This window comes from Hippocampus comes, unplaced genomic scaffold, assembly GCF_001891065.2.
Source record: "Hippocampus comes isolate QL1 unplaced genomic scaffold, H_comes_QL1_v1.1 scaffold376, whole genome shotgun sequence".
In the NCBI taxonomy this organism is placed as follows: Eukaryota; Metazoa; Chordata; class Actinopteri; order Syngnathiformes; family Syngnathidae; genus Hippocampus; species Hippocampus comes.
In genome coordinates, this window is record NW_017805507.1 from 187945 (window position 1) to 203162 (window position 15218).

A 15218-nucleotide genomic window follows, 5' to 3' on the forward strand; every position below is an offset into this window, starting at 1 on the left:
TTTTTAAATAAAATGATATATTATTGATATATTATTGTTATTATGTATATATTATTTATAGATCATTACAAATTTACAAATAATAAACAAAGAGAAATGTGTTGAATTATGTGAACAAAATATTTTAATTTGGAATTTGTATGTGAAATACGAAAGCATATTTTACGGTCATACATGTAGTGAAATGAAAAGTACAAACATATATCTTCATTATTGCGTGCGGCTCTTGTATTGGCTCTTATGCCTTACTTGTACTTTTTGTTTCTATAAAGAAACGATGTTGTGCTGTGCATTTAGTCAAAATATTTTTTGTTAATTCTGTAGTACAGCTAATATTTTATCCGTTACTCTACTTTGCTGTTTTTTTTTTTTGTGTGTGTGTTTTTTTTTAATTAAAACACAAGTGGAAAAGATGATGTCAACTCATTTACGGGTCTTTAAAAGCAACACAACACGCATCATCACAAGATTGAGTACGAACACGTGTGCGCATGTGTCACAAAACTTCCGAGAGACTTTTGGAAGCCCAAAAGATTGAACTGACAAAAGGAACAGGACAATATGCATCCATACTGGTACTCGGAAATTTTTTGCATCCTATTTTTTCATCCGTTTAGTATAGCCCTGAAAGGCTAGAATACTACAAATAATGACAGCCCAATGTCAATTCAATGATTTGAGGTCAACAAAGAACTGTTTACGTCTTGACATTTTATTTCGTTTAATCGTCTACATTCTTTACCATACGTTTTTACGGTGACATAATAGTACTATTTTTCTTATTAAAAAAAAAAAAAACTTGAAGGGGGAGTGAATGAATTCAACTTGCATCTCAAGGCACCTTTGTAGTTCATTCGCAAAATATAAATAGGAAATACATTATTAAAAAAAAATCTAAATTAGTATTTGAAATGTATTTCAATGGATATCAAAATTAGTATTTTAAACTGTTGAAATGAAAACACTAATGATGCACAACAATACTGTATAGTTTAAATAAGTACAGGAATCAGGTATGCAGTTGGAACACATACGATATTTATTTTGGATATGTCATGTGTGGGGGAAAAAAAATATTTGTAGTCCTAGAGGGATTATTAAAGGGGAAACAATTTCACACATCCAATTAAGGGATGGAAACTTTTAAATTAAAAGGAAAAAAAAGACAAATTAAGGGGTTGCGCGACTGATATCCGTCCACAGGACACATTATTAGGTACACCTGCACAACCTCAGCAGCAGTGTTTGATGGCACCGTCATACTTGAACAATGTCTTGACTGCGTTACTAATATTTTGGCTACACAAGAGGGGTACAAAAAAGGTACAGGTGTGCCTAATGGTATGTCCTGCGAGTGTTTCTGTTGTCACCGTGCACTTTTTATATTTAATATAAAATACGTATTAGCCTGCTGTATTCAATATTGAAGCACGTGTTGATAAAAACATAACATCCAGGATCCATCTTGTAACAACCTCCGAGGGGACATGCTCAATTACAAAAAAAGAAAAGATTTGTTCATGATATACGGTGTGTTTTTAGAGAGCCTCCAAAAGGATTCCTCTGAGGTTTCATGTTATTTGCAGGTTCAGCAACATTTTTCTCCTTGCCATAGGCCCACTGATTAGTTTTCTCATAGCCATGCCTATTTCTTTTTTTCTTTTTTTCTTTTTTTTGTCTGCTAGGTCCAGTTCAGGCAACTAATTATCATTTTGGAGACACATTTTATCTTTACTGTGGCCACAGTTGATTTTTTTTTCCATGTCATGCCTGGAGTTCTGCATGGAAAAGTAAAAAAAAAAAAAAGCTAAAAGAAATGTCCTTTTTTTTCCCTGTTAAAAATATTTTGTGACAGTTGTTCACAGCACAGCTGTCAGCGGTCCAAGTGTGGCGCTTAAGAAACGGCGCCCCCTGGTGACCAGACAGCGTCCCTCAAGGCTTGCCATTGACGCCCCTACCGCGGTTGAGCCAGGAGGCCAGTAGGCCGGTGCTGCGGAGCGTCCGGCGGGCGGGCCGACGGGCGGCGTCCCGTGCCAGGCGCACAGCTCGGGGGGAGCGCCACACCTTGATGGTGGCGTCGTCACTGGCGGACAACAGCAGCTCCTGGTCGGCGGGGCTGAAGGCCACCGAGTTGACCACGTCGTCGTGGGCCAGCCGCGCTAGACAGATGTTGTAGTGGCGGTCCCAGATGTAGCCGTGCTTGTCCTCGGCGCCGCTGCCAAAAGTTGGGAGCTCACTTTATACCTTGGCGTCTATTAAACTGAACATTTTTACACCAAGGGGCTTTCAAAATTTTTCAGTCCGGGAGAAATTTTTGAAAAGTTTGCGAAAATAAAAAATTAATTCACATTTTTGGGGGAGGGGAAAAAAAAGTGACAAAATTTATTTTCTTGGGTAAGAGTAAAAATCATGGCAGATTTTTCAAACAAAATCTTGATATGATTATATTCAAGTATAAGTCTTGTTAACAAGATTATCTTTGTTCTCAAAATATTCTAAAAAAATAAAAATAAAAGTAATAATTTTATTTATAGGCACCTTTGAGAGCATTGAAGGTCGCTGCACAAAAATAATTGTACATAAAAGCCTGGTGAGTGACGTGGGTGTCAGCGTGTTGAAGTAGACTTGGCCATTTTGAGTCACAGCCTTCCAGACATTTTTCGCTTTGACTTTTTCCGTCTAATCGAATTATTCACGTTTTTTTATGACTCATTTTAGCTGTGAGAGTGTGTGTGTGTTTATCTTAAGTGGCGAGGGAGACCCACCTGGCGACAAAGTCTCTGCTGACGTCCAGAAAGATGAAGAAGCACTCGTCATTGGGCGTGAAAGCTCGGTGGGCGCGAAGGCTACGCCGCTCCTCCCTCAGACTCTTTAAGTCGATTACGTGAAGGTCGATCTCCTCGGCGATGGGGGGCGGGCACATGGGGTCCGAGATAATGCAGCCCGCGGGCCACGCCCGGCTGTTCACGTACAGATACCTGATTGGGCCACAGGCAACACAAGACGGGTTCACATCCAACGGATTGGTCAACACGCAACTGGCATGATCAAATACGGGCACATGATGGATGGGAATGGTCAGGTCAATCCATGTCTGACGCTAAATATTGATTTGGTGCCATCTGGTGGCCCATTTGTGCCTAGCAGCTATGATTGGGAAAGGGGGAGGAGCTTCATTTTGGAACAACGTGTGTGTGCTTTCTGCATGTGCCCAGTGATGGATGAGTTCAAACACGATTGACTGACCGGTTGTCCGGAGAGAGACCCATCCCGATGATGTGCCCGTGGATATCGATGACGTGGTCCAGTGAATCAAAGAACTCGTAGGAGCTACGTTCTTCTCCCAGCACGGGTCCGCAGGTGGTCATCTGGTCCGGCTTGATCCTCTTAATGCCTGCACGCAATGCAAACGCTAAGATGGCCGTCTTGACGACGAGGCGGCTGACGGCGGCGCGACCGACACGCTCACCTATCTGGTGAGGAGAGTACGTAAGGCTGCCGGTGGTAAACAATAAGTAAGTCTTGTCTTCGCCGTCGCCGGACTCCGAGGTCTCCATTAGGCTGGAGTCCGGGGCTTTGGTGTGGACCCGGCCCATCATCTGAGCCACCTGTCTCTCGAGGGCCACCTGGCTGGGGTCCAGGTTCTTACAACTCTAGCGTGGAGAACGCAAACATGAGGGTCAATTTGTTGAGAATCTCTTGCACGTGTCACAGATGGCAAGTCGACTTCCCACCTCGGGATGCGGCTCACCTCCTTCAAGTGCTCCAGGCTGGAGACGGCGGCTTGAGCGGCCGTGCCGTGACATCTGCCGTCTCTCGGGCTCACCGCGTCCTCCTCGTCTTCCTCTTCGCTGCTGGACGTCCCCAAGTCGAAGAGCAGCGGCTGATGCGGCTGACGCTGCTGACCTTTCTGCCTGCGGGCCTGGCACTGAGCATCGTAGTCCACCAGAAGGTCGGGGTTGTCGTGGCGCCGGCAGTGGGCCACCATGACGGTGCGGATGGTGCTGGCGTTGATGTTCTGGATCTTGAAAAGGCGCTTCACTACGTTGATGTTCTCAGACTCGATATCCTGTCCAAGATGAGGGACGACGCAATTGTCCGTAAAGTACAGAGGAACTTTTTTTTTTTTTGGCAAATCATCCATGTATTTGAAGCTGTTCTCTTTAACTTTTGTCTTTATTTTCAGTAAATATTTTAATTATTGTTAAATTTTGGTGTTATGCTCTCTGAATGAAAAGTAGAGTTTGCAGTCTTCAAAAAATAAATAATTTATTTTTTTTTTTTATTCTTTTTTTTTTTATGTTTCAGTATTTTGATATTAATGCCACACCTGAAAGGCTTTATTGAGCCAGAGCACGGAGCAGGAGGTCATGTTTCCGATCCAGTGCAGGTTGCCTGAGATCAGGTGGGTCTCATTGAGCCAGCAGCCAAACACGTCGTACGGCTTGTTTTTCACCCGCGACAGCAGAGTGTAGTTCTCTGTGGAATTGCATGGGGGGGGGACACGTCAGGCCGGACGGGCATCCGATCGAAATTGCCAAACTCATCCGGCTGGGCCGTCATTGCCGATTGCGCATACGTACCAAGACTGAGGACGGCGATCTCCCCCGAGGAGGAGTGGTGCGGGCCCAGGTAGACGCCGGACACCAGCAGCAGGCTGTCGTCGGCGTTGAACTGCGAGAACTGCGTGTAGCCCCAGTTGAACTGGCGCATGCTGGAGCTGTGCACCAAGGCGATGTTGCCATCGTGCCGCTCCGTGTCCCAAAGCTAAAAAGACAACAGAAGGTTACACACAATATAGTCCAATAATGAACAAAGTTTCTATATAATTTAGTTGGTTTTTGTTTTAATTCGAATTTTTTGTTGACACATTTTTTTAATGCACTCCTGTCATGTGAGAAGATTAACCGTGCATGCTTTTTTTTTTTTTGCTTAAATAAAATAAGCAATAAAATCACTGAATGGTTTTGGTCCTGAATGCATGAAGGAAATGGATAAAAACCCAGTAGGGCCCTGAGGTCTGCAGACTTGGTGTCAAGTCGTGGTTCTGAGAGTTTAAAAAAAAACAAAAAACATTGAGCTGTTATGCTGCATAGAAATGGAATGCGACAAATGTGTAGTCAGCCCCGCGGGTGTAAATGCTTTTCAATCCATCTTCTCTTTACTTGTGTGAAACACATTGAGTTGCCTTGTGTATGAATTATGCCACAACTGATAAGATTGTCATACACACTTAAAAAAAAAAAAAAATGGCTTACCTTGACAGTGCAGTCTTTGGAGCACGAGGAGAAGCGGTGACCCCGATGGGAGAAGGCCAAATGGAGTACCTGGTCGCTGTGCTCCTTCAGCGTTTGAACCTCGACACACGGGATACAGTCAAAGAGGCGCTTGAACTCCCTGTACCACGACACGGCCGCTGCATGCACACACACACACACACACACAAACACACACACACACACACAGTTGAGTCACTCCATGTAGGAAGGAAGGGAAAAAAAAAAGCAGTCACAGGAACTTGTGAGAGGACCACCTGGGTGTTGGGGTACAGTGCGGGGGATGCGATAGTAGGAGTAGAAGAGCTCCCTCCATAAGAACTCGTCTCTGGATACGGCCAGCCACTGGCGGCAGGTGAGGCCCGCTCTCAGCACGGCGTCGTGGGGCAGACGCAGGAAAATCTCCAACACCAGAATGTCTGGCAGAAATGGGCCACACTCCATCCTAACATCCTAGATTTTATGTCAGAAACTGTTGAAGAATAGAAATATATAAAACGTGAGAATTTTTTCTTTTTTCCCCCCGGTGAAAGAGGACAGTCACTCTTTTCATTATGTTCTGTGTTTCTTGAAGTACAGTCAAAATGCTTTTGAATGCCTGGCAATGTGGAGAACTGCTTTGAAAACAGCCGGCAGTGAATTAAACTGGCTGAATATCTTAATGCACTCGTACATTTTGATGTTCTAAAGAATTTGTATGTGCGTTGACCTGATGCAGACACCGAAAGTGCCGGTGTCTCCCTTCTTTCCACTCTAACTTTTTTTCATTCCTGACATAAGACTTACCTTCCTTTCATACATCCTTGCTTCCTTCCTTCCATCAAGCCATCTGTTGGTTCTTCCCATCCTTATTTTCCTCCTTACTTTCTACATTTCATCCTTCAATCATCCCTTCCTCCTTCTGCCTTTCATGCCATTTGTTTCCCTTCCTCCCTCTATCTTTCAGTAATTTGTTCAATCCCTCCTTTATTTAAATACTTGTGTAACTTCCTTTAATTTAAAAAAAAGTGTATACCGACTTTAGAGCCACCCATTAAAATCGCACATTTATGTAACCACTGCATTTTTCTAGATGTGGTACGAGCTCGACGAACGGTTCCTTGTGGGAACAAATTAGTGCAGTAAACGGCCAAGAAGCAATTAAAACGAGTGTGCGCTTCTTCGCTAAACCAGGCCATCCATTGAGGATGACCTAACATGGTAAAGGTCCATGACAGCGGCTCGAAAACTCCTGACAAGTCACCGTTGCCCTCAAAAGAGACCCCTCGGCTTTTAAACGGATGTGCAATAACCCCCGAACCAAAGGTTAAGTTCAATTTTGCCTCCGCAAACGTGCTGAATCGAACGCATTTGATGCCGTTCGGATAACGCCGACGTTACACTCGCGAACTCGTCGCTAACTCCGCTAGCCGCCTATCTGGTTAGCCGCTAGCTGACGTTTCGTGCTCAACTCCCGAGTTGCAGGAATTTCCTTTTGGAAAACCACTCACCGCGTTCACGAAACGCCGCTTACGCTCGGTGACGTGTGGAGCTAACCCACCCGGTGACAATATCGTGGGCAAACTCACCTGCTCGATCAAAGTAGGCTTGTGGTGGGCAGGCGGCAGGCGGGTAGCCGCTTGGAAAATGACAACATATCACAGAGGAGCCACAAGGCCGTACTAGTCGAAAACAGAACATATCGTCAAGCTAAAATCGTAAGGCCCAATCAATGCATCTGAGATAGATAGATAGATAGATAGATAGATAGATAGATAGATAGATAGATAGATAGATAGATAGATAGATAGATAGATAGATAGATAGATAAACAACCATTAGCACTCACAATCCCAACTAGGGGCAATTTACAATGTTCCATTCCATAGTTGAAACTGTTGGCTTGGGAAACTCATGTTTACCGCGATGGAAAAGTTAAAAGCCCTCATGATAGTGATACTGTTGTAGTTCTCAAGTTACTGACATCACCACACAGAGTCCAAAAAAAACGCTGTGTCATTCATTAGGTTGAGTGCATTTGCATGGCAACAGCCAGCCTGTCCTTCAGCTAATATAGGAAGAGGCAAGAAAACCATAGAAGCATCATGTTGTGACTAATTTTCTCAGGTAAGTGCTTCATTTTTCTATACATTGAAGTTCAAGTGGCGTATTGAAAGCATGATAATCAGCTTTGTTGCAGCATTGAGCCACATGGCTGACTTGATCACTTCTTGCTGCTGCACAAAGCAGAAGAAGATGACAGCAGCGGGATGACTCAACCGCTGTAAAGGTGAATTTGGGGGAAAAAAAGGCATTAGAAGGACAGCATATATTTTTTAATCTATCAATCTATCTATCTATCTATCTATCTATCTATCTATCTATCTATCTATCTATCACAATGCAGGACAACAGCAAGTGTGGACCGTGTCGCAGGACAAAACAACATCCAGTCCGCATGTCTTCTGATCCTTTTTTTCTTGGGTGATGCCACGTTTGTTCTAATGATGACTTTTCCGGAAACTCCCAGTGGGGAAGTCGGATCCCGTCTGACAGCTGACAAGCGTGACAGCTTCCCATTCCTATTCCCAATCATGATCATCTCAACTGATTCCGAAAAAAAATAAATAAAACAGTTGTGGTCACTGCAGTGTGTGTGTGTGTGTGTGTGTGTGTGAGACATAAAGCTGCAAAAGATGCTTTGGTGTGTCGTGGTACTCATGAGACCAATGCCTATGAACAACTAATAATAGTGCTTTCGATGATGAAATTTCAATCAGTTCGATGTAGATAAAATAATTAAAATAATAGAATCATTTCAAAATTAGCGATTTAAAAAAAAGGTAAATATAAGTAATGATCACAATAACATTCACGTGTAAATATTGAAAATGAGGGTGGGAGGGAAAGATTTTTTTTAAGTATTTCTAACAAATTGAACATACTAACTGAAGCACTCTCCTGCTGTAACTGTAATAATTTCATGACCAAGCACCCAAACAAGTAAACTCGTATGATTTATTTACAATACAAGAAGCACAATTGTATTTACACCCACAGAGAGAATCATACCATACATTTATTTATTTTTAATATTACACAATTATTCGTTCTGTACAAGTGTAAAGTGACATTTCATTTGAAAAGTGTGAGACCTACAACTACATAGTTGTATTTCAATCTTCCTTCCAAAACTTGCACTCTTGTCCGATCACATGTGGAATCCATAGATTAGAAACTGCTCTGTTGGCGTCACGTGACGTGGCCTCGCGAACTTTGTGGGATCTGACCACGTGACATGTGCGCGCACGCTGATTGGCGTCCCGTCTTGAACAGGGGACGCGTGGGTGGTCGTCTTTTCCAAGTCTTTGGTCACGTGCCAGGCATATTTTTAACCTGTATTTAACTCAGCACTTTCGAGACTTTTTTGTTAAAAGTGCTATATAAATAAAATTGATTCACTTACGCGTATTTGCTGGAACTTTTGATCAAGTGATCTTATTTGCCATTTTCAAAACGTCACGTATGAACTCTCGCGAATTGGCTCGCTGGCTTGATCATGTGACATCTGAGTTTCAGTGTAGTGGTTGGAAGTGTTGATCACGTGACAGTGTTTCGGCAAGTCTTTCGTCACGTGCCAGGAGACCTCAGCTCAATTGTTTAAGCACTTTTTGGCTCTGTTGTTTTTGAATGCATGTTTATATATTAACTATCCGGGGCATTCTGCACGTCCGCTCGGTGAAAAGTGCTATTAAATAACATTTGCTTAAGCGTGCGGAAGGAAAATTTTGATCACGTGACGTAAACTCCCAAAGTGCCGGTCATGTTTGAATCACATGACCAACTGCCAGCTCATTAGGATCACATGATTAGACCACGGGCCTATTCTGAAAGTAACACACGTGAAGAGACATTGGGATTTCCTCGAAAAAGATTGTGACGCAATCCCTCGAAATATAAACATTTCACATTGTTGATAATGATTGTGATTAATCATTAACATGACTAGTGTCTTCTGACAGATGAATATTCATCATAACATAATTCAAGGGGGAATAAACAAACATTTTTGCTGCAAGAATATGCTGTGTGAGTATTGTGGTATAATATATTATTCAACAAAAGCACTTTGGTCACGTGCCAGGTGAGTCCTCCCAGAAAGTTTTTTTTTTTGGAAACACAATCGGAATAAACGTGTACTCTCTTGTCCACTCAAGCTCCTTGCTAAAGTGCATCTTAACTGTTATTGTCGTTGTCTTACTTGTCAGAGCACCAAGGCAGGAATGTGATGCACCAGAGGCACGTGATGGTGGTGGTGGCGAACGACGGGCGCCATCTGCTGGGCGGCGGTGGGAGGAGGAGGAAGTGGAGGCGAAGCCTGTGGAGTACCCTCTGCGGCTGTGGCGGCGGCGGCGGCCGGCTTGTGGCGCGCGCTCTTCTGGTGCGCACGCAGCCCCGCCAGCTGCGAGTAGGCGCTCTGGCACACGTGACACTTGTACGGCCGCTCGCCGGTGTGCAGGCGCACGTGATTGCGCAGCGTGGACGACTGGCTGAAGCGGCGGTTGCAGAAGCGACACACGAACGGCTTGTCCAGCGTGTGGATGCGCATGTGTGAGCGCAGGTTGCTGCGCGAGTTGAAGCCGCGGTGGCAGATGACGCAGCGCATGCGCCCTGAAGTGTGGAGGCCGGCGGCGGACGAGGACGACGAGGAAGGCGGCGAGCACGAGGACTCGCAAGATTGCAAGTCATCTGGAAAACAACATATAGATAAGACCGTGCTCGGGTGGCGGGAATAAATCATCGGCATTTTCATTTATTTCAATGGGGAAAGATAAATTGAGATAGCACTACTCGCAACTGTAGACAGGAATTTGCACATCAAATTCTAATGTATAAAAATAACATTGGCAACTTTTCATCTTTGCGTAACAATGCCAAGAATAAACTCATTCTCTTTTTGACTGTCAAAGTCATTTCCCAAAATGTTTCTCACCATTTCTGCTCTTCTTCTGCTGCTGCTCTTCGTCTGTTCCCGGCACTCCGGGGATGCCCAGGAAGGTGTTGTGCGTGTTTCCATACCACACCAGCAGCTCCTGATCCGGTGGGATAGTCTGAAAGAAAAATTCATTTGGAATGAATGACATCTTTTAAAGTAGTCATCGCCAAAGCTTTTTTATGTCACGGACCAGTTGAGACAAGTTACATGCTGCTCACGGACCGGCTACCATTTTCTTAAAAATTGCTTTTAAATTGCCAACTTTAAAGCACTGGTGCTGACAATCAAGATAATCACGTGAAAGGTTAAGAAACCCTGCATGCACACACAGGACCGAAAGTAACTCCTCTACCTCCACAGCTTTGTAATAGATGCTGCTGCCAATCTGGACCACCTCCAGGTTCTGTTCCTGTTCATTGCGGGCACACTTGATGTAAGTCATCCAGCTGCGTTGGTCCTCCTGGCTGGCATCGATGAAGTACCTCACAGTGCCGTCCTCATTAAACACCTTCATGAAAAAAAAAAAGAATTAAATAAAAGAAAAAGACATGTGGATGAGCTTTAGGAATGACCTATGTGGAACTGGATGGAACCGTCACAAGAAACTCACCTCCCACATCAGGTTGTTGTTCTTGAGCAGGTCCACGTGTTCCGGGGACAGGACTTTACCCGTGAAGGGTCCCATCTCCGTGCCGGCCTTGATCCACGTTTTGGAGAAGATGCCCAGACCTTCTCCTGGGATGGAGCTCTGTGCTATGATCACCTCGCTGGGGAGCACCAGACTGGACAACTTCTGCACCTCTGGGAGGAAAAAAAAAAAAGAATACAAATTCAATTAATGTCAACAAACTGCACATACGTCAAAAGTAGCAATAATTGTCTGGCCAGTGAAAACAAATGTCATATTTTTAAGTTATTGATTTTTTTTCCCCCATGATTGCATTGCGATCAGTTAACATTTGTTTACATTGCATTTGTACCTTTGTTTATTTTCTTGTGGATTACTCATAATTATAGCACCAACATTTTTTTTTTAGCTTATTCATACTTTTCAACGATGGCACCAAAAGCAAAAAAATATGCCATCATGGTACTCACAGGATCAATTAACAAAATAGAATTACATTCTTTAAACAGTTTGGGGGCCCAAAAAAATTTTGATTATGACCATGCTTTTTATTCATTTTTTTACTTTATTTCATCTTTACAACTATGGCTCCAAATTGGGCCAACATTTTGTTAATGTGATCAGTTAAAAGAAAAAAATCTGTTTTTTTATTTAATTATTTTTACTTCATTCATACAATTATAATCAATTCCAAAACTATTTTTAATGAAATTTTCAAACATGATTGACAATGATGACAAAATTAATATATTATTCGTACTTCTTCACAAATACAATTCAATTTATTGTTTGACTACATTAATTTTTCAGTCATAACGACACATTGAGCCATAATTCTTCTTCCTTAAAATTAATAAATAAAATCCGAAAAGAGTTTTAATATTTTTGTGTCAAATGTTGATGCACTTTTTTTTCCCCTCAGAGTATTTCTGTTTTTCGAAGTACATGCCTGTCTGGCTCTCAAGTCATACAGCCCACCGGCGGCAAGTTCCCCACGTACCGGCTCCAAATATTAAGCGACACTTTATCCCCCGTTAAATTCGATTATCTGCTTGAATTGAACGTTTTTGTTGCGCCCGGTAAGCAGTTTTCGTCCCACCTAAATGGGCGAAGGGGGGAGAAGGGAAAACGTTTCTTTAATGTCAAAATCAAAGTTTTTTTCTTCTTTTTTTTGTATTTAAAAGCTGCAACAACAACACAAAAAAAATGATAATAAAAGCTTTGTCCAATGGAGGTTAAATGGGCCTCCATTGCGCGGGCTCCAGCAATTGGTCACGCTTCAGATGTGATATTCATTAATGGATCTGCGCAAAAGAAAAGAATAGAGAGAAAAGGAGAGACGGCTAATTCCAAATTCATTATCCTTTTAAGAAGTTTGTAGCAATAAATTTGCGCTGAATGGAGCGGCGCCTTGTTAAAAGGAACTCTGGAATCCGCGCGACAAAAAAAAAAATGGAAAGGCGATTAGATGGCTGACATGCAATGAATAGCATTAGATTTAGCCTTCACGCCGCATTATGCGACCAACAGCAACTGCTTGAAAAGAAAGCGAGACGTGGACAGAGCCAGAGGAGACGGAGGGAGCCCCACATAGCTGCCAAGCGCACGAAAAGAGACTGTCCGCAGATTGATGAATGCCGGGACAAAGTAGCTCCCGAGCAAAGGGAGCCCTTTTTTTTTTAAGTGGACTCTTTCCCAGGTCAACGCACAAAGTTAACCAAATGAATTTAAAGGCCCCGGCATGGAGCCTTGAATCAGCGGCACTTACTCGCTTCTTTCAGAGGCTACTTAACGCGTTAAATGGCTCGAAAAGGAGGAGAAAAGATTGACAAGGAAATGTGGGAAAAAGTGTAGCAACAGGTTGGAATTTCTATTCCTGCGTGAGGCGGGCGATGCATTTTTTCTTCTACTACTCACTTGTTTCTTTTTCAATACTCCTGAAAATTAATTAGTACCGAAAAACACAATAAAACTTCATCCAAATGATAGCAGAATAACATTAGATTATTCCTTATTCTTCTTCGTTTCGGTAATTCAAATGGGACGTTCTTCTTCGTTCATTTAATTCACCGTGAACGGCAACTAAATTCAGTCCAGGTGACAAGCACCTTTGTCGCCCCGATTCCTCTACAATTAATATGTATAAAAATCTTTGCACAACTCCACTTCTTCTAAAAAGGATAAAATAATTACGTTCATGACCTCAACCTTATTTAATTAATGTCAAATAACTTATTGCTAATCAAGCGTCTTCTTCTCCTGTTCGGCATTCTTCTTCGTCCATTTTTTAATGTTCTTCCGGAATTAAGAACGCTAGCTAAACTAGCTAAGAAGGTGGGAGTCAATTAAAACGATAATGACTATTTTGTCATTAACATGCCACTATTCATGATAAAACTAATAAGAACATGGGCGGGTTGTTTTTAGAACTGAATTAAAGTCAGAAACCAGACACAAACAAACAAATGACAACGAGAACATGATGAACTTGGTCAGCTCCGACAGGTGGTTCCTACCTCCAGCGAAGGACTGAGCCAGCACTTCGGCGGTGAAGGCGGTCCTGGTGCAGCCGGCGTGGCGCTCGTCCGCCTGCAGGTGCTCGCCCCCCTGCAGGACGTTCCTCCAGCGGCCGTACAGGAAGCTGTGCAGGACGTCCGAAGTGATCACGTCCGACAGCGCCGCCCGGGCCGGACACTTATATCCAGACTTGAGGGCCAAAGCTTCGGCGGGCAGCACTGAGCCCATCTTGTCGCTTTCTGGACCGGAGAAATTAACTTAAAAAAAAATTGCGGGATCGAGGAGGATAAAGTGATGCTCTCCGCTGCTGAGAGTGTGTGAATGAGATCTGACTCTGATCGGCCCTTGAGGGGCCCTTTATAGTAGCAGGGGGTGTGGTGGTGGTGGTGGTGGGGGTGGGGGGGTGCTGCCCCTAGAACCCTAATTACTTACTAATGACACACCCCTTGCGGCGTGGCGCTGCCCACGCCGCAGGGAAAAAAAAAACTTTTACTCTCGCGAACGCACACTACTAATTTCCAAAGGGAAAAGGCATCTACTACTACTACTGTAATAATAATAATAAAAATAATAACAACAATACAAAGACAAGAGGAAAAAAAGAGGATTGGAGGAGGCTTAAAAGGCAAAGGTGGATGGCTGTAGTATGATGATTTAAACACTTATGCACATAAAAAAAATAATGATAGATTCATCTGATGAATGCATGCGCATTCTTTTCCAAATAGAAACTAAAAATGAACAAACAAACAAACAAGCTTTGCTTATGCATGCCAAGAAGCAAAAAAAAAAAAAATCTCTCATGGATGAATGCATGTTATTTTTACGAGGAACCAAAATGCAAAAATACACCCACCCACCCAAGGGAAAAAAACACACGTGAAGGAAAAAAAATGAGTTGATGTTTTTTGAAAATGTTTTAATATATATACAAACACGATGCTCTCGTATTTTTGGTAGGTTAGACGATGGTGTTTTCATGAATGAAGGTGCACTTAAAAAAAAAACATTTAAAATGATGCACGTGAAGAAACGGAGAAAAAGTGGGTCTATTTTTTTGGTCGTGATTTTTTTTTAAACTAGTGAATTAAATATTTGGCCAAGAATGCACTTTTTTTTAAATTTTATACTAAAAACGATGCAGATGAAGAAAAAAAATGTACAATTTTAAAGAAGTGGAGGGAAGAAAACAATGTTGAAAATAAGTATAGGCTGCCGTTTTGTGAATTGTTTAAAAAAAAAGGATTCAAAAAGATGTTTGATTAGAATAACTGGTCAAGTGTGCAACCAATCGTTAAAAGAAGTTAAAAAAAATACGAGTGGCCATTTTAAATTCAATAAACTGAAAAAAAAACGTGATTAAAAATGTAGGTCAAGTCGTAAGAGCTGTAAAAAGTAACAGCCATGATTTTATTTTTTTAATTTCTCTTCCAACAAAATCGAAAAGAAATATACAACAAAAAGTGACGCACGTGAATGTTTTAATTGTTAATTTGCAAATCGGTGGCCTCTATTGTTCCCCTGAGTGCATTTGCTATTCATGTGCCTGTAATGTTATTTAGTGTGAGAAGTAAGCGCGGGAAGAACAAGAATAGAAACACGCTCGTTTTTTTTTTTTAATATGTCTTAGACTGGGGATGGGGAGAAAAAGGTTGCGGTGGGAAGGGGGGGGGGCATGAAAAGGTAGTGGGGTGGTTGTTTTACAGCATTGTTCCCATGCAAAGCTGCTTTGACGGGCTGCACTTGTTGAGGTAAAACAGTTTAATATTCATGGGTGTTGTTGTGTGTGCGTGTGTGTATGAACACCCCCTAACCACCCCCC

General features: G+C 42.6%; 2 protein-coding genes and 1 long non-coding RNA gene across 5 annotated transcripts; 1 reads left to right on the forward strand and 2 right to left on the reverse strand.

Annotated features, from left to right (window-relative positions):
• Positions 1-1016: 1016 nt before the first annotated feature.
• On the reverse strand, positions 1017-6929 carry fbxw5 (F-box and WD repeat domain containing 5). The gene is made up of 10 exons (XM_019877594.1): positions 6845-6929; positions 5534-5748; positions 5259-5416; positions 4584-4767; positions 4331-4479; positions 3752-4069; positions 3470-3653; positions 3247-3394; positions 2766-2978; positions 1017-2215 (listed from the first exon to the last, which is right to left on the reverse strand). Exons 2-10 carry the CDS (start codon positions 5718-5720, stop codon positions 1933-1935), a joined length of 1824 nt encoding a protein of 607 aa, XP_019733153.1. The 5' UTR covers positions 5721-5748; positions 6845-6929; the 3' UTR covers positions 1017-1932.
• LOC109520411 (uncharacterized) lies at positions 6332-7902 on the forward strand. Of its 3 annotated transcripts, none has more exons than XR_002169173.1 (4): positions 6332-6581; positions 7283-7382; positions 7456-7545; positions 7663-7902. It is a non-coding gene; the product is annotated as an uncharacterized LOC109520411 (long non-coding RNA). The 3 variants fall into 3 exon arrangements; XR_002169175.1 differs by having other exon boundaries at positions 6332-6476; XR_002169174.1 differs by lacking the exon at positions 6332-6581 and adding an exon at positions 6893-6973.
• A 357-nt stretch (positions 7903-8259) lies between these two features.
• On the reverse strand, positions 8260-13726 carry LOC109520407 (PR domain zinc finger protein 12). The gene is made up of 5 exons (XM_019877603.1): positions 13396-13726; positions 10862-11052; positions 10604-10759; positions 10249-10366; positions 8260-10004 (listed from the first exon to the last, which is right to left on the reverse strand). The coding sequence occupies exons 1-5, from the start codon at positions 13622-13624 to the stop codon at positions 9520-9522; spliced, it is 1179 nt and encodes a 392-aa protein (XP_019733162.1). The 5' UTR covers positions 13625-13726; the 3' UTR covers positions 8260-9519.
• Between the last annotated feature and the right edge of the window lie 1492 nt (positions 13727-15218).

Excerpts from the sequence above, each read along its gene's own strand:
- fbxw5 (XM_019877594.1), bottom strand. The coding sequence starts at position 5,720 with ATGGAGTGTGGCCCATTTCTGCCAGACATTCTGGTGTTGGAGATTTTC. Across the intron at positions 4,070-4,330 it reads GGCTCAATAAAGCCTTTCAG|GATATCGAGTCTGAGAACAT; the intron begins GTGTGGCATTAA and ends CATCTTGGACAG. Across the intron at positions 2,216-2,765 it reads AGCAGAGACTTTGTCGCCAG|CGGCGCCGAGGACAAGCACG; the intron begins GTGGGTCTCCCT and ends AACTTTTGGCAG.
- LOC109520407 (XM_019877603.1), bottom strand. The coding sequence starts at position 13,624 with ATGGGCTCAGTGCTGCCCGCCGAAGCTTTGGCCCTCAAGTCTGGATAT. Across the intron at positions 11,053-13,395 it reads GGCTCAGTCCTTCGCTGGAG|AGGTGCAGAAGTTGTCCAGT; the intron begins GTAGGAACCACC and ends TTTTCCTCCCAG. Across the intron at positions 10,760-10,861 it reads ACAACAACCTGATGTGGGAG|GTGTTTAATGAGGACGGCAC; the intron begins GTGAGTTTCTTG and ends TTTTTCATGAAG.